This window comes from Haliotis rubra, unplaced genomic scaffold, assembly GCF_003918875.1.
Source record: "Haliotis rubra isolate DU_JTF1 unplaced genomic scaffold, ASM391887v1 Scf725, whole genome shotgun sequence".
Taxonomy (NCBI): Eukaryota; Metazoa; Mollusca; class Gastropoda; order Lepetellida; family Haliotidae; genus Haliotis; species Haliotis rubra.
This window is the reverse complement of record NW_025767441.1, coordinates 14,099-42,049: the sequence shown is the minus strand read 5'-3', so window position 1 is coordinate 42,049 and position 27,951 is coordinate 14,099. Positions and strand designations below refer to the sequence as shown.

The 27,951-nt window shown below is 39.6% G+C and overlaps 2 protein-coding genes across 2 annotated transcripts; both read right to left on the bottom strand.

Moving 5' to 3' along the window:
* Positions 1 to 289: 289 nt before the first annotated feature.
* Positions 290 to 13,673, bottom strand: LOC124259496 (tyrosine-protein kinase SRK2-like). Its single transcript, XM_046693626.1, has 14 exons — positions 13,544 to 13,673; positions 12,605 to 12,701; positions 11,829 to 11,933; positions 10,731 to 10,822; positions 9,601 to 9,756; positions 8,587 to 8,653; positions 8,268 to 8,291; positions 7,412 to 7,503; positions 6,707 to 6,865; positions 5,882 to 6,028; positions 3,259 to 3,518; positions 2,847 to 3,000; positions 1,954 to 2,085; positions 290 to 552 (listed from the first exon to the last, which is right to left on the bottom strand). Exons 1-14 carry the CDS (start codon positions 13,581 to 13,583, stop codon positions 338 to 340), a joined length of 1,740 nt encoding a protein of 579 aa, XP_046549582.1. The 5' UTR covers positions 13,584 to 13,673; the 3' UTR covers positions 290 to 337.
* A 1,721-nt stretch (positions 13,674 to 15,394) lies between these two features.
* Positions 15,395 to 27,260, bottom strand: LOC124259497 (tyrosine-protein kinase STK-like). Its single transcript, XM_046693627.1, has 10 exons — positions 27,057 to 27,260; positions 24,089 to 24,185; positions 22,977 to 23,081; positions 22,443 to 22,543; positions 21,768 to 21,923; positions 20,973 to 21,107; positions 20,255 to 20,502; positions 18,694 to 18,841; positions 17,483 to 17,617; positions 15,395 to 16,499 (listed from the first exon to the last, which is right to left on the bottom strand). Exons 1-10 carry the CDS (start codon positions 27,157 to 27,159, stop codon positions 16,318 to 16,320), a joined length of 1,410 nt encoding a protein of 469 aa, XP_046549583.1. The 5' UTR covers positions 27,160 to 27,260; the 3' UTR covers positions 15,395 to 16,317.
* Positions 27,261 to 27,951: the final 691 nt, after the last annotated feature.

Here is a 27,951-nt window from a genome sequence, read left to right as displayed (position 1 = left end):
CCCTGCTACAAACATGATGACAATGTTCGTTACACACATTCCCCTGCTACAAACGTGATCACCATGTCACTTTCTGATCACACATTCCCTTGCACTCCCCTTGTTCATGGCAGTTCTCCACACACACTATGCTCCACCAATGACAACAATATCAGAGTTACCCCTGCATACCTTCTGCCCAGTCTAAATATGTCAACATAATTAGGCAAACTGATCTACTGCAGTTCTCGAGCTTCCGAAAACGTCACTGTCCGGTGTCTACCGTAACCAAAAATGTTACCAACGCAAATAGCTTCTTAACTTATTTAATAATGTTCCGTTTCTATATAATTTGATATCAGATATCATCATAAGGTGTTTCTGTCTGAACTTTGAAGTCCTCAAATACACTGTGGAGATGTGAGAAGGAGGGTCTGCTTGCGGGATCCTCTTTCCAGCATTGTTGCATGATCTCATAGTAGGGGTCGATCTGTTCAGGAAGCCAGTGTTCTTGTGGTTTTGGTAAGCGATACCCCTTGACTGTTTGTTCCAAAACTTCTGGTGGCTTCATACCTGTATCAGAGAACAGAGTCCGTGATATTTTCCATATACAACCTTGGTTTGGAGTGAGTGAGGGAGTTTAGGTTTACGCCGCACTCAGCAATATTCCAGCTATATGGTGGCGGTCTGTAAATAATCGAGTCTGGGACCAGACAATCCAGTGATCACCAGCATGAGCATCGATCTGCGCAACTGGGAACCGATGACATGTGTCAACCAAGTCAGTGAGCCTGACCACCCGATACCGTTAGTCGTCTCTTACGACAAGCATGGGTTACTGAAGGCTCATTCTAACCCGGACCTTCACGGGTACTTGGGGTTGGAAGGTGCATAAATATAACATGTAACATATAGCATGAAGATAAAAGGAAACTGAAACAATGCTTCCGCAACGAATATACCATAGTTCTTTTCTCCGGCACAGCGATGAGTTAACATAACATCACTGCCACAGGCTAATTTGCATATCACGTGACCGGACTTTTCTCTTGTTTGTAATCAAACGCGCATATTCAAAATAAGAAGAGACTGGACTCACGAAAGCTTTTCGGCGCTCTCTATATAATGTTTTACATTGTTACATATATATTCTTCCACAACTGCGACAGTTAAGTGTATGGCAGTACATATTTAGATATCAAACTTGCTGCATCGTTTGCTCTCCGTCGGCTTCGATGACTGCACGTGGAGCCGTACAACCAATGTAAACAAAGGATCGCTACGCAAATCGAAATAGTGTTACATGCTTTTGGATATTTTCTCAGTGAAACTAAACCATTCAATTAAAGATGTTTAGTTAGATGTGTAGCCTCATCCAAAGTAAAAGAGTAAAAGAAATCTGTACATAATATTGAATGGACATTGCAAGATGTGACGAATCGTCACATTTTTCTGGCCTGTGGCAGAGGTACTATGCTGGCTTGCCGCATGGAACTCTGGGTAGGAGAGTGAGTTCTTTTTATCGGGATTTGAGTGAGAGACCTTCTTCTAAAGTTGTGGTCCTTATATATACACATTAGTAGGCATGAACGTTGTGGGTTAAATCCAAGTTTGAGGGTTACCACCCCAGTTTAGTAACCGGTCCATGAAGATCCGGGTAAGAATAGGTCTTCAGCAACCCATGCTTATCATAAGACTCAATTAACAGGATCGGGTGGTCAGGCTCGCTGCCTTGCTTGACACATGTCATAGTATCCCAATTACATAGATCGATGTTCATGCAGTTGATCACTGGATTGTCTGGTTCAGACGAAATTATTTACAGACATCCGCCATATAGCTGGAATACTGCCGAGTGCGGCGTTAAACAACAATCAAACCATCAATTAGTGACTGACAGACTTACTCAATCACTCAGTTTCCCAATCGATCACTCTCTGAACCTTTGATTAAGTCTAACCAGAACGGCATTACCTGCATAAGGATCCTTCCCTGACGTTGCAACCTCAAACATCAGCACACCAAAAGACCAAACGTCTGACTTGATGCTGAATTTCCTGTATACAATTCCCTCAGGAGCTGTCCACTTGATAGGTACACGGCTGCCTACATGGACACAGATCAGTGTGAAAACACTTGGTGAAAGTCACAAATTGTTGTTTCGAATGTAAACTCTACATTCCTAATTCTAATTTCTGATACATTCTGGAATTATCATGTGTTACAATCGTTAATGGAAAAATTACACACACACACACACACACACACACACACACACACACACACACACACACACACACACATGCCACTGAAAAACGGTGCAATTCTTGGTCTTGCTGATTAGACCTCAATATTGAGTTCACCATGAAAGAGCAGAGGTAAAGTTTTAGTCAGCACCGCTATTGCACCCCTTTTTTAGTTTACACATAAAGTGTGTGTGTGTGTGAGAGAGAGAGAGGGGGAGAGAGAGAGAGAGAGAGAGAGAGAGAGAGAGAGAGAGAGAGAGAGAGAGAGAGAGAGAGAGAGAGAGAGAGAGAGAGAGAAACCCATACATATATACGCACGCGCACATTGACCTGGCCGACACATGTCATCGTATCCCAGTTGCGTAGATCATGCTGTTGATAACTTGATCGTCTGGTTCAGACTGGAATATTGATGGACTATCGCCATATAGCTGGAATATTGATGGACTATCGCCATATAGCTGGAATATTGATGGACTATCGCCATATAGCTGGAATATTGATGGACTATCGCCATATAGCTGGAATATTGATGGACTATCGCCATATAGCTGGAATATTGCTGCGGCGGTAAACAACAAACCAATAAATAGAACAAATGACATGTTGCCAGTATGTTACCTTTTGAAAGATAATCAACGCCATCGTCAACGATCCTGGCTAGTCCAAAGTCGGCGACCTTGACATCGTAATGTTCCCCGACCAAGATGTTGCCAGCACGAAGGTCACGGTGGATGAAGTTGTGCGATTCTAGGAACGCCATTCCTTCTGCTATCTGTATTAAAAACGACTTATTGTATTGACTAACAGCCCGGTGTTTTTGTATGTTCATGGCAACAACTTATATTTACATTTGTGATAACTTTCAAGCAAAGACTCATCAGTAATTAGGCCGCATTTGCCTCATATGTTGCTTTTTCAAATACTTATGAAAGTGTAATAATATGTCAACTTCCGAACGAAAATCAAAAGTACTTTAGCTAAATTAAATGGCATTGGATGTACTCTGTTTCGCGAGATGTTTTGAGCTCACCTGCCTACACATGTGTATCATCATAGAATGTTCCAGCTTAGGACGGTCTGTTTTCCTGAGGAAGTCCAGTAGAGACCCGTTAGACATGTACTCAGTGACGAGCAGCACAGGTTCACAATCTGTGCATACTGCCAGAAGCTGAACCAGGCGGATATGACGTAATTGGTTCATTATTCTCGCCTCGGTCATGAATTCATCCACAGTCATCCTGCCAGGTTTTAACTTCTTAACTGCGATATCACGCTTTCCGTTCAGCGTTCCTAGAATGAAATATATTTTTCTCAGGGTCCGATCTAGAGTTCAAAACGTTACGTCCTACCGTATCCCTATACTTTATCATACTAGGCTTACGAATAGCTTATAGCTTCGAAGGTTTTGTTGATAGGGTACCCGGACTGGTATATGTCATGTCCATCGTCATACTCTTCAACAACAAGAATGTCGTTATTAATATCTGCTTTCGTAGTAAGGCAATCATTATTGCCATTTCATTTAGTTCTATCACTACTGTCATCAGATTCGTTTCAACATGGTAAAATTGCCCGGCAAATTACGCATATACATAAAAAGTGGGTTTGACCACAGGACTGAAATAAAATATGCTATCACAACGTTACTAGACTGAAAGTAGTCCCTCGAACATTGCATACTTAAAGTGACCGTTAATCCGAAGCACAACCATAATACCCATATAACAAAGTACTTCACCGTCAAATAACCAATTTCTTTTGTTTATAATGAAGTTTACATCAAGCTTGACAGTTGTCATCCATAATGTTGTAAGCTTCAATATTGACTCACCAACTTCTGGAATTATCTATACAAAAAAAGAACTTATGAAAATGAAACTGGTTGACAAAGCAGTATGTAGCCTTTGTAATGTTGATAGTGAAACTTTATGTCATATATATTGGGAATGTGTAACCCAAACCTTCTGGAAAGAACTTGAAAACTGGATAATCCAAAATATACAGAAATTTGAAATAACAAAGACCATGGTTAGGTTTGGAATTTTGGGTAATAAGCCATTACTAAATCATATAATCTTATCTGCTATAAAATATATATATACTTGCATTTTGAAGAAAATAATTCCAAAAGTTAATAATTTTTTTAAATTTTTGAAAGACATTTATACGGTTGAAAATTTCATATCCAGAAGGAACAATAAATCTGATAAATTTTCAGATAAATAGTTTCCTTTATTCTCAATATTTAAAGGTCACATGCAACCCAAAAATCAAACATAATTAAAACACCATTATCACTTATTCATGACATATAATATACATTGCTGGTTACGAAAAAATATATAAACAAAATTATAAGCGTACAATCGCAAATCGAAAGTGCAAAATTGTGAACTTCGGTTTACTTCCCGAGAAACGAAGCAGCCGGGATACCGAACCCAGTCAGAGCGGGTGGGTGTGCACTCAAGTGTAACGGCTGGTTCATTTGCAGATGCCTTCCCGGCTAATTGTGTGTATATATATATTGAGATGTTGGGTTTTGTAAATACATGCTCATTTTTTGTGTAAAACATTTTGCAATCAACAGACATCATAACATGTCATGTGTTCAAGTATCACACCTGCCTGTCTGTGTAATTACATAATGTGACAGAGACCGAACTCGGGTCATAAATCAATGCATTTTGTTTATGATGTATAGCCTGATTGGTGTTAAGTTCAAATTGCATGTGGTCAGTGATAGCAGCTGTGTATTGAATATTGTCATTAGCAGACAGGCAGGCAGACACACAGGTGTCAATGAAACAAGACATTGAGTTTTGTCTGTGACAACGACATATCTATATATTGAAATTCTGTCAACGCTAAATAATGACATTGCTTTTAAGTATCGAACTGAGAAAGTGACTCGGTAAGAAGAACGTGTGGTGAAATAGACAAATGAAATAATATAAACAGTTAATTTACTGTCATAACATATAAAAAGCTCGCGCCTGTGAAATATCAACAAAACATTAGAAAAATAGCTCACACCAAAGCCTTCACCGAGTATTCACCAGACAACCCGCTTCCAAGCTGCGCGAACCTATTTACTTGCGCACGTGCTATGAGCGCAGCCCAGCTGTTGAAACCCGTTTTCCCCAGAAAAGTCTGGGGAAAATTAGTGAAACGTTTGAACTCCGATTTCGCGCTTTTTTTTCATCGCGTTATTTTTCAACTTTATAAGTTGAATTTGCATTTTTGACGATTTGTTTCGGTATGTCCATACCGAAAGGTATCAGAATCTGTAAAGTTGTGTTTTACGTTGCATGTGACCTTTAATTTCTGACGTAATCTTTAATCAAAGGGGAATAATTTTACTGGAGTATATTCTCTCTATGCTATCAGTTGACCTAACATTTTTGTTGAACCTAATGAACTTTGATCAAGTATTTATGCATTTATTGCTTTACTTTATATGCTTGTACTCAATTATGGGAACAAACAAAAAGATTTTAAAAAAAAAATAAAAAAAACTTCTGGAATTCCGATCAAAGCATTTTTGACCATTTTATTCTTTTGCCCGAAGGTGTACGCCATTTGCTCAATTTTGACTTTTGAACACAGAGCACTCGGTATCAAACCATCACAATGATCATCCCCTTTGTATGTACCTTTCCAGACCTCGCCGAAGTAGCCAGATCCCAGCTTGACCGTCATGTCAATGTGACTTCTGTCCACCTCCATGTTACGAAGATGGACGACTGGAGCCATCCTTGGACATGGTTCCGTGAGGCGACACGCCAGCCCGTCTTCCCTCCCTGGCAATGTGTCAGAGCATGATCATACAGAATTCTTACCCAACTTTCTTTCTTGCTGTAATATTAAACAGTACGCATATGCATGCAGTTGGTGCCGATTTAAGATTTATAAAAATATTTGTGCATAAATGAATTAATTGTTAAATATTTGAATTAAATATCTTTAAGGAATGGGGAATGTTAGCAGATAGATTTCCGATGTCTTAATGTGTGTATTATACCGTTTACGCACATGTGGATGTTATAATTGTGTGGAACGTACGGTTTTCTCGAAGGAAAAATGGGTCCCTGCGTATTTCTCATTTGGTCATCGACCCGTAAAGATCCGGGTTAGAATTGATCTTCAGCAACCCATGCTTGTCGTAAGAGGCGACTAACGGGATCGGGTGGTCAGGCTCGCTGACTGGGTTGACACATGTCATCGCATCCCATTTGCGTAGATCGATGTTCATGCTGTTGATCCCCGGATTGTCTGGTCCAGATCCGATTATTTACAGCCCGCCGACATATAGCTGGAATATTGCTGAGTGCGGCGTAAAACACAACTCACTCACTCATTTGGTCATTATTTTGCGGCTGTATCAAACCTCGGATATCTCGAAGTGGGGACGTCCCACAGTGCATTTTCACTGTACTTACATATAGTGATATAGTATATTAAACCGAATGTGCATCTACCTCGGTGATGCGCTACAAGGGCGTGGATGCTGGAAAACATCTTTCGGATTCCAATGTACACCTGTCCGTTCGTCGCCGTCTGTATTTTATAGTGCTTGACAAAGGGGGATTCGGCGTTTCCGTGTTGCAGCCTCACAGACAGGGCATATGAGTCTGGTCCTGGAACAATTTACCAAGAATTTATATACCAGGTCAATTACAACCGTATATATAATAGTAAATGGTCTATTACCTGAAACAACAGATTCAGAGATACGAAAAAGCAGTTGAACAATGCAACAACAATACACTGTTCGTAAGGATGTGATAGATGCTCATCTATACTATCTAATGCCAGATTGTTAAAGCTACTGTTGCTTGACTGAAGGATGGCTTTTGTGGGGAACGTAATGCCATGTGTACTAACAACTCAAAAGCATTCACCTAAAACCTGATCAGTTTTGTCTTTCCTTTTTAGACTAAATCTGAACTATTCTTCAATTCAGTAAAACGTTGTTTCTCTGGAATTTTTAAAATGAATTTTGAGTTACTTAAGGTGTGATATATTTCGAAGGAGTCTCTTCAGATGTGGACTGCTGAGGTAGAGAAGTAGTACCCACCAATATGAGAGATATCTTTAGAATCACTATCGATAGTTAAAGATTAACAAAAGATGTATTATTATATGAGGGGAACAACGTTCGCCCCTCAGCTGGTCAGACTCACCCGCGGAGGGCCTGATGAGGAAACTACCAAGTACCACTTCTTTCTTCAACAACAGTGCCTCTGCATCATGGCGCCCCGCATCAAACCACCAACTAGAAGTATAACAACGTATGTTTCACACGGTCTGTCATACATGTACGAATGCATGCATATGTGAGAAAAATACGTAATTAACTGGACTGAGTCTGACGTCAGCGTCAGTGAAATATGAAAAAAGACAAATGATCGTATGTCATTGTCCCCAGAGCACATCCGTACACACACGCGTGCATGCACACACACGTACATCCATCCATACGTACCTACCTACAGGAACGCATGCACACACATACGCACACGCATACACACACATATACGCACAGACAGGCACACACACATATACACGCACACACATACATACACACACACACACATATATATATATATTATATGGCCAACTCAGAGTAATGTCCTGCTGCGGAAAACTACCATTCTACTTTTGCAGTGTTTTTCTCATAATTTGGTGACTGTGTATATATTGCGGTACCCGTGAAGATCCGGGGTAGAATAGGTCTTCAGCAAACCCATGTGCTTGCCATAAAAAGGCGACTATCTTGTCGTAAGAGGCGACTAACGGGATCGGGTGGTCAGTTTCGCTGACTTGGTTGACAAATGTCATCGGTTCCCAATTGCGCAGATCGATGCTCATGCTGTTGATCACTGGATTGTCTGGTCCAGACTCGATTATTTACAGACCGCCACCATATAGCTGGAATATTGCTGAGCGCGGCGTAAAACTAAACTCACTCACTCACTCACTCACTCACTCACTCACTCACTATATTGCGGAGCAGTAAAAGAATCAATGCTTATTTACCTCTCGCCATTGACTGACCGGCTTCTGTGGAGAAAGCATGTCAAAAGTATTATGTTTGAGGGTGAACATATAAGTGTACTGTATACTAGCAAGATTATTTCATTTTCAATATGTGGCATTTTCAATTTGTCGCTTCTCGTTATACATTTAAATATACTACATCATAACCGGGCAGCTGTGTACACATGGTTCCACAAATGGAAGCCCATGTTTTAATAATGTTAATAGTGTTAACGTTTTTAACAATACGTTTACAATAACTCAACTTTTAGCAGAGATTGTTTGTGAAGATTGAAAGGGTTTTGTCGCTATTACCTACCCCTGCTGGGCTTTTACAATCCTTGGGCATGGCGTGGTAAGGCGGCACACCAAACCGTCATCGTTGACTGTAAACACAATCGGTGAAGTAAATGTTTGCAAGCTATATGAACATAGAGAGTGTCAGTGAAAAGGTTGTGTCTCTACACGTATGTATGTAAAGCCTGTGCTAAACTGTCTGTAAAGTACTTGACTAACGCATATTTCTGAATAACATGTGACAGACGCATATGTCTGAATAACATGTGACAGACGCATATGTCTGAATAACATGTGACAGACGCATATGTCTGAATAACATGTGGCAAACGCATATGTCTGAATAACATGTGGCAAACGCATATGTCTGAATAACATGTGACAAACGCATATGTCTGAATAACATGTGACAGAAGCATATGTCTGAATAAACATATGTCACAATAACACGTGTCTTTAGTTATTTTTGCTTTCATACAACACTTGCCAAGAGTTTGTGTCAGCAAACCAAGCGACAAATGTATGCATCTACATCAAATATATTCAAATTCGAAATATGCGACAAAGCTTTCGAGTGAAGTATTCGTAAAATGACTCGTCAGTATCATGTTCTTGGCACAGAAGCACAGATCAATACCTTTCAATTGATAAATCCAGTATATGTGTTATTCAAAGTCACACCTTATACTTCAATATGGGGTATGCTATATAGAAAACGATATTTGAGCACACACCACTGCATGTTGAGGAGTAAGATTAACAAGTGAACCAGCGAAACATATGGAAATTAAACAAAATTGGAGTAAGCATGTCTCAGAAACAGCGAGTGAGTATGGTTTTACGCCGCTTTTAGCATTATTCCAGCAATATCACGGCGGGGGAAACCAGAAAAATGGGCTTCACCCATTGTACCCATATTGGGAATCAAACCCGGGCCTTTGGCGTGACGAGCGAAAGCTTTAACCACTGGGCTTCCACGCCGCCTCGCCTAAAACAGCATAAGGAATAGGAATGTGCAGCTTTGTGATGGTATTACCTTGATAATATGCTATAAGCATGTTGACTGTAGGAAACATCTTTCTGAGCCCGATGTACGTCTGCCCATCTTCTGACATGCGCAGTTTGTAATGTTTGACACATGGCGCCCCATCCCCTTCATGCCACCTCACACTTAATGTGTAGGAATTTGTGTCTTAAAGATGAAACATTTGATGGGGTTACACAAGGACATTCTTCTACCATCAGGAACATATGTTCTATAGCTATGGTGTGCAGCACCACCGATATACAGTAAACTGAGTGGAAGCTTTGTATCTGGATCGTAACAAGAGGGCCTACATTTGTATGTCGCCAACTTCCGATCAAACAATATAACCAGAATCAGTAGGTTGACCCTGTGCTGATTGTTAGCTTCTAGATGAGGATACCCTTACTTCTGTCGAACTGATTGCACCAGGTGGGTCAACCTTCGGCTATCGTGAAGCTGCATAAGAATCCCAAATAGAAACAGACCTGTACTAAATGCAGTTAATAATATTTAGCAAGTAAGTGACAAAAATGGCAAAACGATAATCATTATATTCTGCCAACAGGTCAACTGACAACATGATTACGGGGCGCAGATATACTACTCACACTTTGCTAAGGATCACAATAATTCCCAGCTTTACTTAAATATAGATTTATAATTTGAAATTGTATCCATTTAAAGCATGATACATATTGATATGGTAACCCCTCTTTAGGCTAACAGCCACTTTAATGTAACCTTATGCACTTGATACATGAGTAACATCAAAATGGTTTTCATGGCACCAATCAACCATTTTGCAAATCATGGAACGAGTCATTAACAAGTACACAACACCTGTCAATAGCAGGTATGGGATCCACAAGATGCAGTGACATACTGAAACCTAGGATCCATGCTTACAATAAGCTTAGATATTTAAACCAAATTAGACCCCACATAATATTTTTCGTTGAATCAATGATTTGATCCTTAGCAAAGTGTGAATAGTATATATATATATATAGAACTATAAAGTGTAATTTATTGCCTTCGAAGTTATGTCTACACTCAAACGCTTTATTACTTATGAAGAAAGAAAATGTAAAACAACTGCAAAATGAACGTCAAGTGACGTATTATGGCAGTGCTCCTACCTGACGTTGGTCTGACCAGAAAGGTGCCATCAGTCAAACCCTCCTTCAACAGTCTCTGCTCCCCTCTCTCCCGTGTACAGGCAAACCACCAGCTGCAACACAAATGAGAAAGCCCCACTAACTTGGTGCGCCTTGTGGCTGCACGGGTTGCATGATCCCCAGTGAGTTGAGATTGAAAATACGATGTGCCGTTGCCATTGGCATCCAATGATAGAGGGAAGAACAAAGCGCCTTTGAGCAGCTCAGCTGGATATTGGCGCTATACAAATATTAGTCTGATGATGAACATACATTCATAAATGTGTACCACCAGCAGCAACACGCATCCATGTATTCATGTATTTGTAGAGGTGAACCGCCACCTGAATACACATACGAGAACACAGGTCGTTCGTCTTGCACTACGACTGACTGACTGACTGAATTTGGTTTTACGCCGCTTTTAGCAATATTCCAGCAACATCACGGCGGGGGACACCAGAAATGGGCTTCACAAATTGTACCCATGTGGGGATTCGAACCCGGGTCTTCGGCGTGACGAGCCAACGCTTTAACCACTAGTCTACCCCACCGCCCCCTTGAACTACGATATGTATAATGATCTAACATACCAGTTTCCGACAAAGACGCACGAAAGAAATAAATGTATTATCTTTCTGAATATTGACTGTCTCTATATAACTTATTTTCTAAGAGAGACATACATTTTTCAGTTGAGTGATTGAGTCGGTTCGTTTTACGCCGCTTTTAGCAATTTTCCAGCAATATCACGGCGGGGGACACCAGAAATGCGCTCCACACATTGTGCCAATATGAGGAATCGAACCCAGATCTTCGACGTGACGAGCGAACACTTTAACCACTAGGCTACCCCCACCGCCCCTTTTTCAGTTCAACACCCTGAAGATAATTTGATTGTTGTGTGTTGTACTTAAAGAAGTTTATGTCTCTTCATTCATAACATATGAATAAAGTAAAATGGTTCAAAGCACGTCTTCGCTTTGAAACGTATGTCTGTGCTGAATGCAAAAACTGAAATTACCAATTTGCATATTTATATCTAACGTTAGTAAGTATAAATGATGTTGAAACACGTACACTTGAGTCTCTGGAGAGTTGTTTTCAACCTTCATATAGTTGGTCGGGATGTACCCGACTTCATCATTTGTCAGGTTGACACATACCACCCAGTCAGATGTCTCGCTGTGTATGGACGAAAGAAAGATGGATTAGTATCGTGTTTTTGTGGGCAGAGATTTCTTATGAAAGGTGGAAAGGGTTTTGTCGCTTCTATTTGAGGCGGTTTCTTTACAGACCGGTGTCACGTGGCAGGTGTATTGCTCGATGTGGCGCACGGCAACAAACACACGTGAATAAAGCTAATTGTGTCGAATGCTGAAAGTAGGGTAGAGCATGTCTAGCCTTTTCGCTAACACCCGATGTCGACAGAGATTTAAGTGATCCAATCATGTGATTTTTACTGTTTCTGTGGGTCATCGAAACTTGCTATTCTCTCGCGTTAATGCGTTTATAGTTCAGGGTGCCGTTGTACAAAAGAACCTTAGCGCTAAGACTACCTTAAGTCTATGTTAAGGTATGGGAGCTACGGTCACCTTAGCGCTAAGATTGCTTTGTACAACGGCACCCTGAAGTTACAAACGTATATCAAGCAATTTGATTTAACCATGTAACATGAGGGTTATAGTTATTGCCGAACGTTTTCATGGACAAAGGAAAATAGTTGAGCGCCAACAATTTCAATATATCGTCATGTTCACTATTACGTTTGTTTATACCATAGTCTTATGCAGAATCTAGTTAAACATGGTTCTGTTACTGTGACTGGTATCATATGTAGATATGTGTCAACTTACTCAGCGTCCACTTTCCTGAGTCTGTCCCCCTTCTTGAATGACAAGTCATCTACGTAACTTCCTTCAAAGTCGTACAAGGCAAGGTAGATAACTGGTGCTAGAATCCATAATCAATGAATGACAGAAAGGTTTATTTTATATACACATGTATGCAAGGGCCATGGTTTGAATAAGCCGTTGCTTACATTAGATCACGTCCCATACAATGCAATAAATTAAGAATCGCTTCTGTCAGTGAATGAATATTACTTAACGCTACATCAGACATTTTGCAGCTATTCACCGCGATGAGTTGCTTATGTACCTCTTCGTTAACGTAAGCAAAAGTACAGATTATCTTCATATTAATTACTTGTATGAAATATATTAGGGGATTCCCCTACGTCTCCTCGGGGCTATAAATAACCGAGTTACTCGATCTGTTATTAGGTCTTTGGAGTTTCTATAGTTAACAAAGGCCCATAGATAAGTTTTAACAGTCATTGTCACGATTGGCCCACCAACGAGACCCCCTACTGACAACAGCACATCATAAACGAAAACTAGGTGTGAAAAACGGAACTCATGCTCTGCCTACACCCAATCACAGGTGAATGAATATGTCACTTGACCAAACGTTTGGTCAAAGCTGATCATTATGTTTCAGAGGCAATTGGACCAAGTAGTTAATATGTTTACACTATATATTGTATCATCATTAGATTTAATGTGAATCAGGGTTGTCTTTTTTTCAAACCACACAATAACACTTGGCTTCATTCACGCCAATTCAATACAAATCAATTGCATTCACGTCTCATTCACCTCATTACAATTAAACAATACTGAAATTGATAAAGAAATAATAATCTGCACAGTTTGAACATTTCATTCACTACGATTTCACGTTAACCGCTACAAAAGTCATAGGATGTTGTATTTCTGAAAATATTTTCTCACCCGTTGAATTGTGTGCCTGTGAACATCCCGTCAACGGCATTTTGAGCAATTAATCAAATAAGGTGAACTTCTGATGACCACAGACACTTCCGACCCTTCGCATAACCGACTCAGATCTGTCCACCGGAGTATGTTGGAACTCCAACACATATGTAGACTTGAACATTGAAACAGGACCCTATATCGTCGTCTATTTACCAGCTCACCGTGTTCGCAAAAGGATCTAGCTTCTCACTGTGGCTTACTGTTTCCGAGCACAGTTATTGCTAATGGTCTGTTCATACATTCATACGAGAGCCCACGCTGTGCATGAGTACAGCTGAACAACGTGAACTCCGAGGAATACGTACAGTTCAAAGGCCATTGTGCAACTCGAATGGAGTTCACTTCAATTATGGCTGCTGCGTAAAACGTCACTTTTATTGACAGAAAGGTAAACATGTTTGTCTCGGGGAGTCACTGACGTCACTCACTTGCCGTATGTCTCTTGATTGACGCTGAAAGCCTCTCTTATGAATAGCCAAGCTACATAACAGCGGTTTGTCAGCAATGGAGTATGGATCAGACACACCTAGTATTGATACTTCGTATCATCAGCATTGTCTCGTGCTGTCTGTGTAGGGCATGCATAAGTTGTTGGGACTAAAGGTGAAGCAGGACACCATTAGTTATTTTCCCGCAGTTGCAGGTCCATTTACGGAGGTATAATCATGGGCTGACTTTCTAAAGATTGATAAAATATCACAAGTCAAGTCATGTGCGACAGACATTCCTCGTACGTATGTTTGTATTGAGGGGGATATTTCTGTTATCACGGTATGCAACCCTTATCACAAACCAGGGTACGCCTTAGGCATCAACTGAATAGATATATTCTTTTCTCTGTATGGTGTTGTATTCATGGATCATATACATCGCAACACTGGAAGCTGTGGGGTATTCCCCAATCTACAATTTAACATTTTCCTTCCATTGTTGGTACGGGTCTCTCTCAGTTCATCTCAAATCTAAAATAGACAAAATTGTTAACACTGCAAGTAAAATCGCTGGAGTCAGATTTGAATGACATGGAGTTCAGCTGCGCATATATCTTTACAGGTGTGAACTCTGTTATATGCCCAATACCATTATTGATGTTCACCTGTCCAGCTTTCAGGGAATTCAAAAGTAACTTCTAAATCATATTTTGAGTTCTATCGACAAACAATCGCGTCTATACTCAATCTTGTTGGTTGTTTCGGTTTGAACTCTAATGTTAGAATGCGAGTTAAAGTTATTTGTTGTGTGATGGGGCTCTTCTGGATGTTCCAGAGCAGAATATGACACCTTTACACTATAAATTACACAAGAAATAGGGTAACATTGTTACTACTTTATAAAACCTAGATTATGTAAGACATTTCTGATGCCAGCAACCAGTGATCCAGACTCGTTTATTGACAAGTATGTGAGGTGTTGATGGCAATTTGTTGCTGTGTTGCTGTGGCGTAAAGCAATACACACTCATCATACCTAAAGGTCTTTGCTAAATTTAATTTTCAAAAAGGTATCCCTGTTTATAATAGTATTTTTACTCCACATGAATTTATAATGTGCACAGTGTCTGGTCTCCTAGACAACTCACTGACATAGGATAGACGGGGAAATAAGACAATTCAAAGAATTTGAAAAATCACTTTATTTCAAAATGTATATTTGGAAAGGGTTTGCCATCAGTGGGATTTTGCAACCAGCAAAATATCATAAAATAAAACAATTAACAGAAATTCAACATAACTACTCTGTCTAATAAAATGACTAACACACACACACACACGCACACATACATATATATACATATATATTTATTTTGGTAAAGCTCACGAGCACGAGCAATATAGTCCATGGTCATCGAATCAGATATGTCTTCAGCGAATATCCATTTCTTAAATGTTTCACTCTTAGCCACTGTCAGACATGTAAATAGTCGAATCTGGACGAGAACCTTCATAGATCGACGTAACTAGAATACTGATACATGCATTCACCCGATCCCTTAAGTCACATCTGACTACAAGCATGAGACCAACTCTAACCCGGATCTTCCCGGGTCTGCACTAAACGTATAACTAGACATTTGCATGCACTGCGGTTATATAGTCACTTCATAACACTCTACTGATGGCAAGCTAAATTTCAATCTACAGGTAAGATCACTGTCACTATAATAACAAACCAATTTACATTTCGTGTACGGTATATTTTGTATACGAACGTTTCTGATATCTCATCAAAACGAACATCCTCGATTAATTTGTCATTTGTAAATTATACATCAATGATGGGTCAATATGCGCATTGAGATTAAAATGTAACATTTATTCAACACGCAGCAATATGATATTGGACCTGTGAAATCAAACGTTATTTCAAATTATGGATTATTTTGTTCCCAGAAAGGAAAAAGTAATGTATTACCACAAGGCAGTCAGTATTAGAACAACCTGAAAGACATACTTATAGTTCCGGTATACTTGCTATATGACGTGACTAAAGGGGTCGGCGGGTCAGGTTAACTGACGTGGTTGTGCATGTTATCGTATCGCAACTGAGTAGACGTCATGACGCCAATCACTGGATTGTCTGATCGGTCTCATATAGCTAGACTATACCTGACTGTGGCGTTAAACAACAAAAACAAACAAAGCATATCTTTTGCAAGGAAGAGTGTCAAAGATCTTGCTTCAATAATGTCATCATTTTAAAAAGTATCACAAGAACACGCCAGATTGTTTTTACAAGTGCTCCAGTTGCTTTTGTAGATGGACGAATGAGGGCCTGTCCGACGGACTGGTGTTCCAGCACTGTTGTATGATGTTGTAGTATGGATCGAGCTGCTCCGGAAGCCAGTGTGTTTGGGGTTTAGGCAGGCGATACCCCTGTTCAATCTCACGAAATACCTTGTGCAGATCCCCAACTGAAGAAAAGAGTGAATCGTAACGACGTGGTTAGTTTAATTCATACTACTATGGTGAAGCTCACGAGCATGGTTATTATGCTGATCCTGCGATGTGATGGGTATTATGGCAGGATCCTGGCTGCCCAAGGGGAACTACTCTAACCAGTGAATATTACAGCGCCTTAACGACTGGGCTACCAGTCTGCACCCCTTCCAAATATAAAAGCCAACGCCAGGAAATTACCGGATTCGATTATATGCCCAAACAGATGTATTGTTTGTAAGAGGCAAATGAGGCAAAAAACGTATATGAATGTACCACTGGAAGTCAGCGATGACACCATGTGTCCGTGCATAAGTGCACCAGGTGTCCGTGCATATTTACACCAGGTGTAGGTTGCCTGTGACTTCCATGAATGTCACTGGCTAAATTTGTTATTGTAGACGGCCAAGAGTTAGAGTAGCGATAGCATTCAGATACAAGAACTTTGAAAAATGAAGGATCATGTTATTATTCACATGGTCAATGAACTGTTGCAGACAGACACAACTTTCTCCCACATGTGCAGAATAAAATAGCCGACTTTAAGTTATGACTGAAGTAGTTCACGGTCTGTAGCAAAGGGCATTCGTGTCAACCAATATTCCATGGCGTCCACATTTCATGTTTAAGGTACAATCGAGCTCTTTCTAAGACTTGAAAGAGCGTCATACGATTCAAATGCTGAATGGTCAGGTTACATCATTCTAGGCCTGTGTAAACTTTCAAAAGGTTTTCAAAAGGACATTTCAAAGTTAACAAAAAAGAAAGTTATGGATTTCAAATTATTTATTATCGCTGACGGAGCAAGCATATACCCCTACACATGTTGTTCCTTAAGTTATAATAAAGGAAGAAAGGTCTATAAATCTATATCCCGTATATGTATCACTTCTAATTGCCTTAACAAACTATAGAGCGTGTTTCCTCTGACCCACAACTGATTCTATGCGTGACTTACTTGGACTGTAGGGTATGATCCCTGATGAGGCTATTTCGTACATCAGGACACCAAATGACCACACGTCCGACTTGACACTTCGCCTCTTGTATAAAGCAACCTCGGGCGCCATCCATTTATTGAGAGACCAGTCATCTATATCACATCCATATCCGTGTTACTCAAACCATTGATGGTATGCATGAACAGTTAAAAGTTAGTCGCTTATTCTAATCTCAAAAAGTAAAAAGGAGGCAACTTCGGCTGAATACATTTAATGCTATTTTTTAAATATTGTTACCTATTTGTTATGCAATAAAGTCTTGTTATCCCTATATCACCAACTTCATCCATAAAGTCTTGTCATCTCTATATCACCAACGTCATCCATAAAGTCTTGTCATGTCTATACCACCAACTTCATCCATAAAGTCGTCATCTCTATACCTCCAATTTCATCCATAACGTCTTGTCATCCCTATACCACAAACGTCATCCCTAAAGTCTTGTCATCCCTATACCACCAACTTCATCCCTAAGGTCTTGTCATCCCTATGCCACCAACTTCATCCATAAAGTCTTGTCATCTCTATCCCACCAATTTAATCCATAAAGTCTTATCATCTCTAAACCACCAACTTCATCCATAAAGTCGTCATCTCTATACCACCAATTTCATCCATAAAATCTTGTCATCTCTACCACCAATTTCATCCATAAAGTCTTATCATCTCTATACCACCAACTTCATCCATAAAGTCGTCATCTCTATACCACCAACTTCATCCATAACGTCTTGTCATCCCTATACCACCAACGTCATCCATAAAGTCCTGTCATCTCTATACCACCAACTTCATCCATTAAGTCTTGTCATCCCTATACCACCAACTTCGTCCATAAAGTCTTGTCATCCCTATACCGCCAATTTCATCCATAAAGTCTTGTCATCCCTATACCATCAATTTCATCCATAACGTCTTGTCATCCCTATACCACAAACGTCATCCCCAAAGACGAGTCATCCCTATACCACCAACTTCATCCATAAAGTCTTGTCATCTCTATACCACCAACTTCATCCATAAAGTCTTGTCATCCCTATACCACCAACTTCATCCATAAAGTCTTGTCATCTCTATACCACCAACTTCATCCATAAAGTCTTGTCATCCCTATACCACCAACTTCTAGAATGCCACTCAAACAAGTCATCTTTCTGTCCGCCATACCTCCATCCACCCACTCCTGGCTGTCATACGTTCCTTGCCACGCATTTGTGATCTTGACAGTGTGGTGTTCTCCCATTAATATGTTAGATGACTGCAGGTTTCCATGGATGAAGGATCTGAATTCCAGGAACGCCATTCCTTCTGCAATCTATATAACACAAAACACATTACTATAGTGTACAGGCAAGGTTATGGGGTACATATGTTACTGTTTCTCTCTTTCTTGGCCAGCTCCATGCAGGTAGCAAAAGCAATGTAAGTCCCCATGGTTCCTAGTATGGTGATCTACCTTCAGATGCTGGCGATCTATAGCCCGTGTTTTATATTGTATTGTCTTCTTTAATTACACAGTTTTAGTTTTACATGCTAGTTTTATGTTCAAATCTGTGATACTCTAGTATTTTTACTGTCCATCGTCGACAGGTTTAACTCTTCACAAGGTTTTCATTTTTGTATTATATAAATTGTTTTCGTCACGATATGGCTGAGATATTGCCGATGTGACGTAAAATATTAACTCACTCACTCTCTCTTTCTGGGCCAGTTGGTTTTCACTCCACAGTATTTCAGGTACATCACTGTGTCGTGTAATACAGGATAGGTGGTACAAAGCGTTCCAATATTATTAATGTCGGTCCGTAGGCCCGTAGCCGACTGAAAAAAAAACTCGGACACACAGCTTTTGTTTTCTGCAGGTCTTTGTGTGCGACAGTTTTTTCATCCCCAATAACTATTATTTCTCAGAAAATATCATTCAGTAATTTTTAGTTTTTATCTCGACCAGTAGCTGTTGTCTGTAAGTGAAGCAATTAAAATTACAGACTTTTCAGAAGACTTGGATCTTGACATGGATGTTGATTTTGTTGTAAAGACTAGTCAATCAATAGAGTTAAATTAAACTCTTTAACTCCGTTTGTAAGCTGTCACAATTTTTTGCTTGTGGGAATTACGTATCTTGTGGCTAAAATAAAGAGCCAACACATTCTGATCAGGACCCACAACTTTTAATGGTTCTGGGGCCTTAGGCCCTGCAGCTTTTCAGGGTTAAGGGCAAAAACTGGTGGTACAGGTCTTTTATGAAACTTGAGATAATGTGTATGACGTTGATATACCAACGGTATAGACTGCGATGCCTTAATCCAGGGAGTCAGTTTCTCCACTGCCTGTATACATACGTATACACTGTACATTTCGCTAATATTGAATTAATCTACTCGTGATTCACAGCAAATGGATGATGCTTTTCTTTTTGTGATGGTGAGCCCATTTACCATACACACATGTTTTGTGGACCCATATTTTATACCTACCCTACGAAAGATTGTACCAATTATTGAGTTATTAGACAACTTGTCTTGTCTCTCAAAAACATATCTTCCCTGTGCGTATCAAACTATGGAGTCTATTGTCTTCGTTGCGTAAGAAAATTGCACCCACGCATTTGATAATAACATTTTCGAAAGACTTTTCACGAGTAGCTTGTCAGTACCAAATCCTATAAGGAAACAATACTGTTTCATGTTGATAACATTTGTGGAAATCTGTTACAAAATCTCCTCACCTGCTGACACATGCTTTTCACCATGTTGAACTCCAAGTGAGGACAGTCTGTTTTCCTGAGGAAGTCATGTAGAGATCCGTTATTCATGTACTCCATGATGAGAAGCACAGGCTCACAGTCTGTACACACAGCCAGAGGCTGGACCAGGCGGACGTGACGGAGTGATTCCATTATCAAATACTCAGTGTTAATAATGTCCCCAGATGTCATCTCCTTCGCCGCAACATCCAGTTTACCGTACAGCGTTCCTGAAGATGTGTGTTTGTTTTCTTAACAGTTTCACAGTATTTGTATTTTTACCAGCAGTATTAGTAGATTACCCGCAAAGATTAGGGTTAGAATTTGTCTTCAGCAACTCATGCTTGACGTAAGAGGCAACTATAGGGATCGTGTGGTCAGGCTCGCTAGCTTGGTTGACACATGCCATGGTATCCCTGCATAGATTGATGCTCATGATGTTGATCACTGGATTGTAAGGTTCAGACTCGAGTATTTACAGACCACCGTCATATAGCTGAATATTGCTGACTGCGGCGTTGAACAATCAGAAGATGCTTACACTGTCCTTATAGTGACAGTATGTGCATGCATAATTAATTCCTTTATTTGTTTCTATCTAAAATAAAGTCACTTTCAGTAGAACTATTTCCTTTAGTAGAGCATAAATTAGCAGACATATAAGTGCATGATAAGCAGCTAAGATCGTCAGTTACTCCACCTCGCCAGACATCCTTTGCCAGGGCGTCACTCAACTGGATGGTCCCTCTGTTTACCTTCATATTACGAAGATGTCTAATAGGCGGCATCCTCGGACAAGGAACGGTCAAAAGACACTTCATGCCATCTTGATGTTCTGTAACCATCGTAGGAAGTTAACTATTAATTTACCACTGATACCATCTTGTCCTCAATCTTGTCCTCACAAAACATAAGAAATGACATCTATGAAAGTTTAAACTATACGGGTTGACTATTGTACTACATTTTATCTGTGGTAGTACATACAAGTTTAGCTAAGATATTATACAGAACTAAAAATATTAAGGAAAAGGTTAATCCACTTCCGATATTTTCGGCTTATTAGACAAGTTATACATTCAATTCGATTTAATTGAAATGAAACCATACGTGCTTTCCTAGAATCCAACTGATACAATCAAGTTTGTGTATTGTACATTGCTGTTATAATTTAACATTTAACAGAACACAGAAATTGCTTTTAAGTGCAAATGTTATTGGTTGGTTCCAGATCTGACCACTGTGTAGTCCAATTTTACCTTGTCGTTAAGTATCATGAATTGTCAAGTTCACGGGTCGTCAAATTCTAATAGAATCACTTGGAACCAGGTGATTGTTATTTTCTACTACGCCTTCATCTAACGTACTCATCCTTTGAAATTAAACCAGAGGGCTCAGTTAAAGAAAAACTGATCTACCTGAAAAGACATAATGACCAATAAGAGTTGTCGTCTTCCATACTCTATTCATCATAGCTGTTTCTTCGTTGACGTACCTTTATAATGTGCCAAAAACGTGCTGAGATCAGGGAACACCTTCCTAGCTGATACATATACCTCTCCGTTATCCGCCTGACGTATCTTGTAATGAAATACAGACTGGGTCTTTCCAGCCTCTTTCAGATACTTAACTGACAAGACGTTGTGGCTCTCTGGAAACCAGGATTCAATAACTTAAACATTTCATGTAATTTTTCAATGAATATATCAACCATCATCTTAAGTCTTTTCGCGTTACAAAAAAGCTTTCTTTGATAACTTTGTGGGAGAGGCTTAAAACGGTCAGCAGTATGTTCAGAACTGTTCAAAAGACACCTCCCACAACGGCGACCACGTCCCGATCATTCAGTATAAAATGACATTCGAAAGGTAAATATTGATACACTACCATGCCATCTGTTTCTACCTGCTAGTTTTATAATGCGGTTGTAACAATGTTCAAAAGATTTCTTCTTCCTCAAATAAGTACTTTACATATAACAAGATGCGCCAATGTAATCCAGAGTCACGTGACGCTTTCTTGTGGTTTAATCTGATCTAATTGAGAATCGTTACCAGCAACTGTCATATTTAATAATAATAATAATATGCTGGACTGTTATAGACCCTATATTATTATTGTTATAAACATTAATTCAAATGTATTCCATTTTCTAAAGCATGATACTCACGGCTGATTGACCTCCTGACGAGGAAACTTCCATTGGGCACCTTGTATCTCATCAGTAATGCCTCAGCCTCGCCCCTGCCACAGTGAAACCACCAACTGAAACTTATTCATATTAACTCCATTTGAAAAGCTTCGAAATGTTCACGACTTTTCATAATACTTCGTTTTATCAAAATGGCTTGATGCTAGCAGAACGTTTAGATTTACGGCTTTGTCTGACCCCTCAAGTACTTTTATGATGAAGCAGGAATCGATGTTCAAGAAGCATGGAACTATTACCACAAGCAGTGGATCAGTAATCCTGTATATACACATGTATATCTCCGGGTTGGCATTTAGAGGATGTGGATCAACCAATCCCTATATCTCCAGCCTGAAATTTCGATGTTATGAATCAGTGTGGATTAAGATTGTACTCGCGGCTTCAGGGACGCCATACAACAGAGCCTACACGGCAAAAGGAATATTCATAGACTTTATATTTTTTATGCCGTAACCAATAATTTAAAATAGCAAATGGTTCGCGCCTACTTACTCGTCATCATTGGGAGACATATCAGTAGGTTGGACGTACTCGGTCGGAACGTATCCTTCATTCCCGTTGCTCATGTTGATGCAAACAACCCACTCGGATCTGTCACTGACAAAATGATTGAAAGAGTAGTCCCTTGTGAGACAGATCTACATCAAGGTGAAGGCATTCCACAATGTTGAATACAATAGTACTTTTCTGGTAATGACACCGGACGGGGGCAAAATATAGCTGCTTTGTGTATATGTTCATCATTTTTGGAGTTTAAAGACGCATACTAGTTTAACGGTATCACATATTTGGTGTCAGTATCTAGAGATATGTCACAATAGTGACATGGCACGACGTCAACGTGACTTACAACTAGGTCATCAACACACAAAGAATACGGAAGTCCCAAAACATTCAAAATCAATTAAATCTTTCCACAATTTTAATCGTAGAATATGCGTATTTTTAAAGTATGGCTAAATTCTTCTAAATTGCTAACAACTGAAGGGATGATGTAAATCCAGCTGGGGCCTATGCAGGAAGCAAATGTACTGTAAGTCCCCATGGTCCCCAGTATGGTGATCTACCTTCAGTTGTTGGCAATATGTAGCCTGTTTTTATATTGTATTGTCTTCTATAGTTAAAAGCTTTTAGTTTTTCATACTTGTTTTATATCTATATCTGTGATGCTTTAGTTGTTTTACTGTCCTTCGTTGACACGGTTTTTATAATTTGACTTTATTTATTACGGCTTTATTTATTATGCAAATCCTCGTCACGATATGGTTGCAATATTGCCTATGTGACGTTAAATTGAACTCACTCACTCAAAACACAAAGCGCCCACGCCAGAAAATAGCCAGTCTCATTTATCCAAAGAAACGAATTTCATTAGGCGTGAAAGGAAACATCAGCGGTGAAAATATACCCGACTGAGGGAATGAAGTCATCTGCTTCCATGACAACGGATCCGTACCCATGGGTGCTTTTCTTTACCACTATGGTGAAACCTACCAATCTTGCATTTGAACCACAGACACTGTATACTGGACAAAACATGACAGTGTTTCACCAAACCCAAGTTATAAAAGTTGAGGTTGCATTGTCTGTCAAGGTATGCTAACCCAGGGTCTTCTTTCTTGAGGAGGTCTCCTTGACTGAATGACAGGTCGCCATCTTCAACTCCATTGAAGTCGTAGATCGCCCGTAAGATAACATGCTCTAAATCGAAATCAATGAAATAACATATAAATTTGAAGTTTGTTTCATCCACACATCCCACAATTTACTTCTCGATGCTAAATAATGAACAGAAATGCATCATGATAATCAGTTGATATTATAAGGGTAATGCTATTTTTGAGGGCACTATCATTTGCAGAACCCCGAGGTCTTCCATTAACTGCCCGACGATGGACCAGTCTATAATTGTTTTATTATGTAATTACCGAAAAAAAGCTTCTAAAATCGAAAACATGTCCATTTAGTCAAGAAAAGTAATTGTATTTTCACTAAAAACCATTATAGCTAAAATACATGGAATTATCATGAAACGGCCCTCCCATTATCAGAAATTTGCGGGCCGCTGCAAATGATATTGGACCGCTCAACCTTAACGACGGGCCACTATCAGTTCTGTTGTCAAGTGACGTCATATTGGATGCGTTAGCTTACGGTTCATTCGACATTAATTTGCTTTCGACTGGCAGATATTCTGGGTCAAACAAGTCAAAGCAACCCGAATTAGCGCTTTAAATAACGGTAATATTGGCTTTCTTGTTGGTGCTAACCTTAACAATTGCCCTATTAAGGCTGTTGATGGACCAAAACCGAACACTGACATAGTTTGACATGTTGAAGGTTATGGTCTTGTCAAAGGCCAAGGTCGAATATCGTCACTTTCTGTTCTGACGTCACTTCAATTGTTCGATGACGTAATTGTATTCGGGCAGTCAACCCCGTCAGAAGTTGATTTGGGTAAATTTACAGTCAAATTCCTTCATTGTTTCCTTTTTCTTTTCAACACAAATTCCATGTATTTTAGCAATAATAACGGTAATGCTATTTTTGAGGGCATTATGATTTGCAGAAGCCCTCGGTCTTTTTCAACTGTTTCGGCCGTTTCATGATAATTCCATGTAATTTAGCTATAATATAAGGGTAATGCTATTTTTGAGGGCATTATCATTTGCAGAAGCCCGAGGTCTTCCATTAACTGCCCGACGAAGAAGGGCAGTTGAAAAAGACCGAGGGCTTCTGCAAATGATAATGCCCACAAAAATAGCATTACCGTTATTATTGCTAAAATACATGGAATTTGTCAGGCTTCTGCAAATGATGATGCCCTCAAAAATAGCATTACCGTTATTATAGCCAAAATACATGGAATTATCATGAAACGGACCTCCTATTATCAGAAATTTGCGGGCCGCTGCAAATGATATTGGACCGCTCAACATTAACGACGGGCCACTATCAGTTCTGTTGTGTTCTGTTCCATTGGAAGACCTCAGGCTTCTGCAAATCATAATGCCCTCAAAAATAGGAAGACCTCAGGCTTCTGCAAATCATAATGCCCTCAAAAATAGCATTACCCTTATAATAACGTTTTATTATGCAAGCATATTTTTTCCGGCTACCTGGTTGGTCTAGAGGCGGTCACGTGACCGTCGACAGAAAAGCATATTGACTCCAACCCAGGTCCGACCAAAAGTCATATTGACCTGAGTTACTATGACGTCAAGCTATGAAGTCATTCGCGTCAAGCTATGACGTCATTTTATTGTTTACATGTCACAGTATTGTTGACATAACGTTATCGGTTTGTAGTGAAAATAAAATTACTTTTCTTGACTAAATGGACATGTTTTCGATTTTAGAAGCTTTTTTTCGGTAATTACATAATAAAACAATTATAGACTGGCGAATTCGGTCAATACCTGTTCTTATGGACCCGCGAAAAGCAATATTGACCTCGGACTTTGTCCTCGGTCAATATTGCTTTCGCGGGTCCATAAAAACAGGTATTGACCTCATCACCAGTCTATAATTGTATAATGTCAACAATACTGCGACATGTAAACAATAGAATGACGTCATAGCTTGACGTCATAGTAACTCAGGTCAATATGACTTTTGGTCGGACCTGGGTTGGAGTCAATATGCTTTTCAGTCGACGGTCACGTCTACGCCTCTAGACCAATCAGGTAGCCAGAAAAGTATGCTTGCATAAAAAAAGATGTTTTAGATAATGATAATGCATGACATATATGTAGAAGCGTCACCCACCCGTTCCTTAAGATATTACTCCTGCACCTTCACGGTGAAATGTTACAATCTCTGCAGGTAACGGTATTGTAACGGTCATCATGACCTTAGTCTGAGAGGTGTTACCTACAAGGGACAGTATTCTTTCTCGCGGTGTCACCACGTGATAATAGTATTAGTACTTTGTGACATATACTACTCAAAGATGTTAAAGATAACCCTATTATTTCATATTACCATAACAGTTCGCCTGTGCCTTAAGCCTTTTTGTAGTATGTGATCTATACTAACTTAAAGAAATATTGATAAAGGAGACCCAATTCTTTCATATTACGTTGACATCCTGTTATTTAAGGGGTTTTTGTGTTATTCAGTTAATACTCACCCAAAGAAATTAAAGAACACCTTATTCGTTCATATTAACACAGTTAATATGTTCTTTAAATATGTTTCTACATTTTTTTTTATTAGTTTGATGCAAACTTAATGTTAGTGGCATAATTACTAATAGATCTATCCCTTTGCATTGTATTATATGTTATTGAGCAGACTGGGGCGCTTAACTCACAATGTACAACGCTCAAATAATAGAGAGGTCTCAGCATGGTATGCGTTAGACTAACAACTAGTCTCTGAAATGAACATATTTTACTGAAAAAAGTTCATAGTAAAAAAATATAAAATATAATGAAAAGGAGCCCTGAAGCTGAGGAAATCTAGACTTGCCACATTTTCTAGACTTGTGTGGGCTTTCTTGGATATATTTGCTTCAGGGTCTGTGCGACAGACTAGGTATGCGTATATGACACTGCTTGTTATATTTACCTGCTTTAGGCCTAGGATGGTACGTGATAGAAACCAGTTCGGGCTGGGATGTTGACTCTTCACAACAACAAAACGGTATATAAAAACAGCAACGAGGTTCCATGAAGCCGGAGAGAGTGCTGTCACTGTGCCAGTGCGTCTCACTAACACTGTGTGACTTTCACCGACCCGGAACATAACTCTCACTACAAACCTGGGTACGCTTCAGTGCATTTACTGACCTCGATCTACGCCAGTGTGGCAATAGCCTCGCATATTTCAATACATTGAACAGCCAAACCAATGGGTTACCCGGTGTGACGAACGCATGTTTCCTGTCCTGGAAGTTACTAAACTTTTTATAATCGTAACAAAGGCTGTAGGTGAATTCGTAGACCAGACTGGTTCGTAGACGTGGAAACCCAGAGTCCGTTGCACGATTCCGACTGACACCATCACTATCAGCTAGTATGATCAATTAACTGTGATATCTTCTCCTATCCCAACCCTTTTTACATGACTGTGAAAAATAATATAAACTTTCATTTTGTGTAGAATAGAACTAATGGTAATACGGATTTAATCATGCTTTGGTTGTGAAAGCGTATCGCGATTTTCTTTCACCCCAGGGCGAGGTGTACACAATAGCCAATGAACCACTTGTGAAATTCACATAGTCGGATGTAAGTATTAGGGGAATTTCGAAATTGTTTGCCTGCTATAAATAGCAGTCAAACTCCGCATATACTGTTGACACTTTGGCTTGTTTCCAACGATGTGGGAGTTGTTTCCCTTGCATCGTGAAATGCTAGCATGAGCGAAAAGTCCACCAGCTGTGAGTTAAACCATAGATGGTTCAGACGATTTCAGAATAACACTGGAATTGGGGTAATTTTGGTTAAGGTGTGCGCACGGA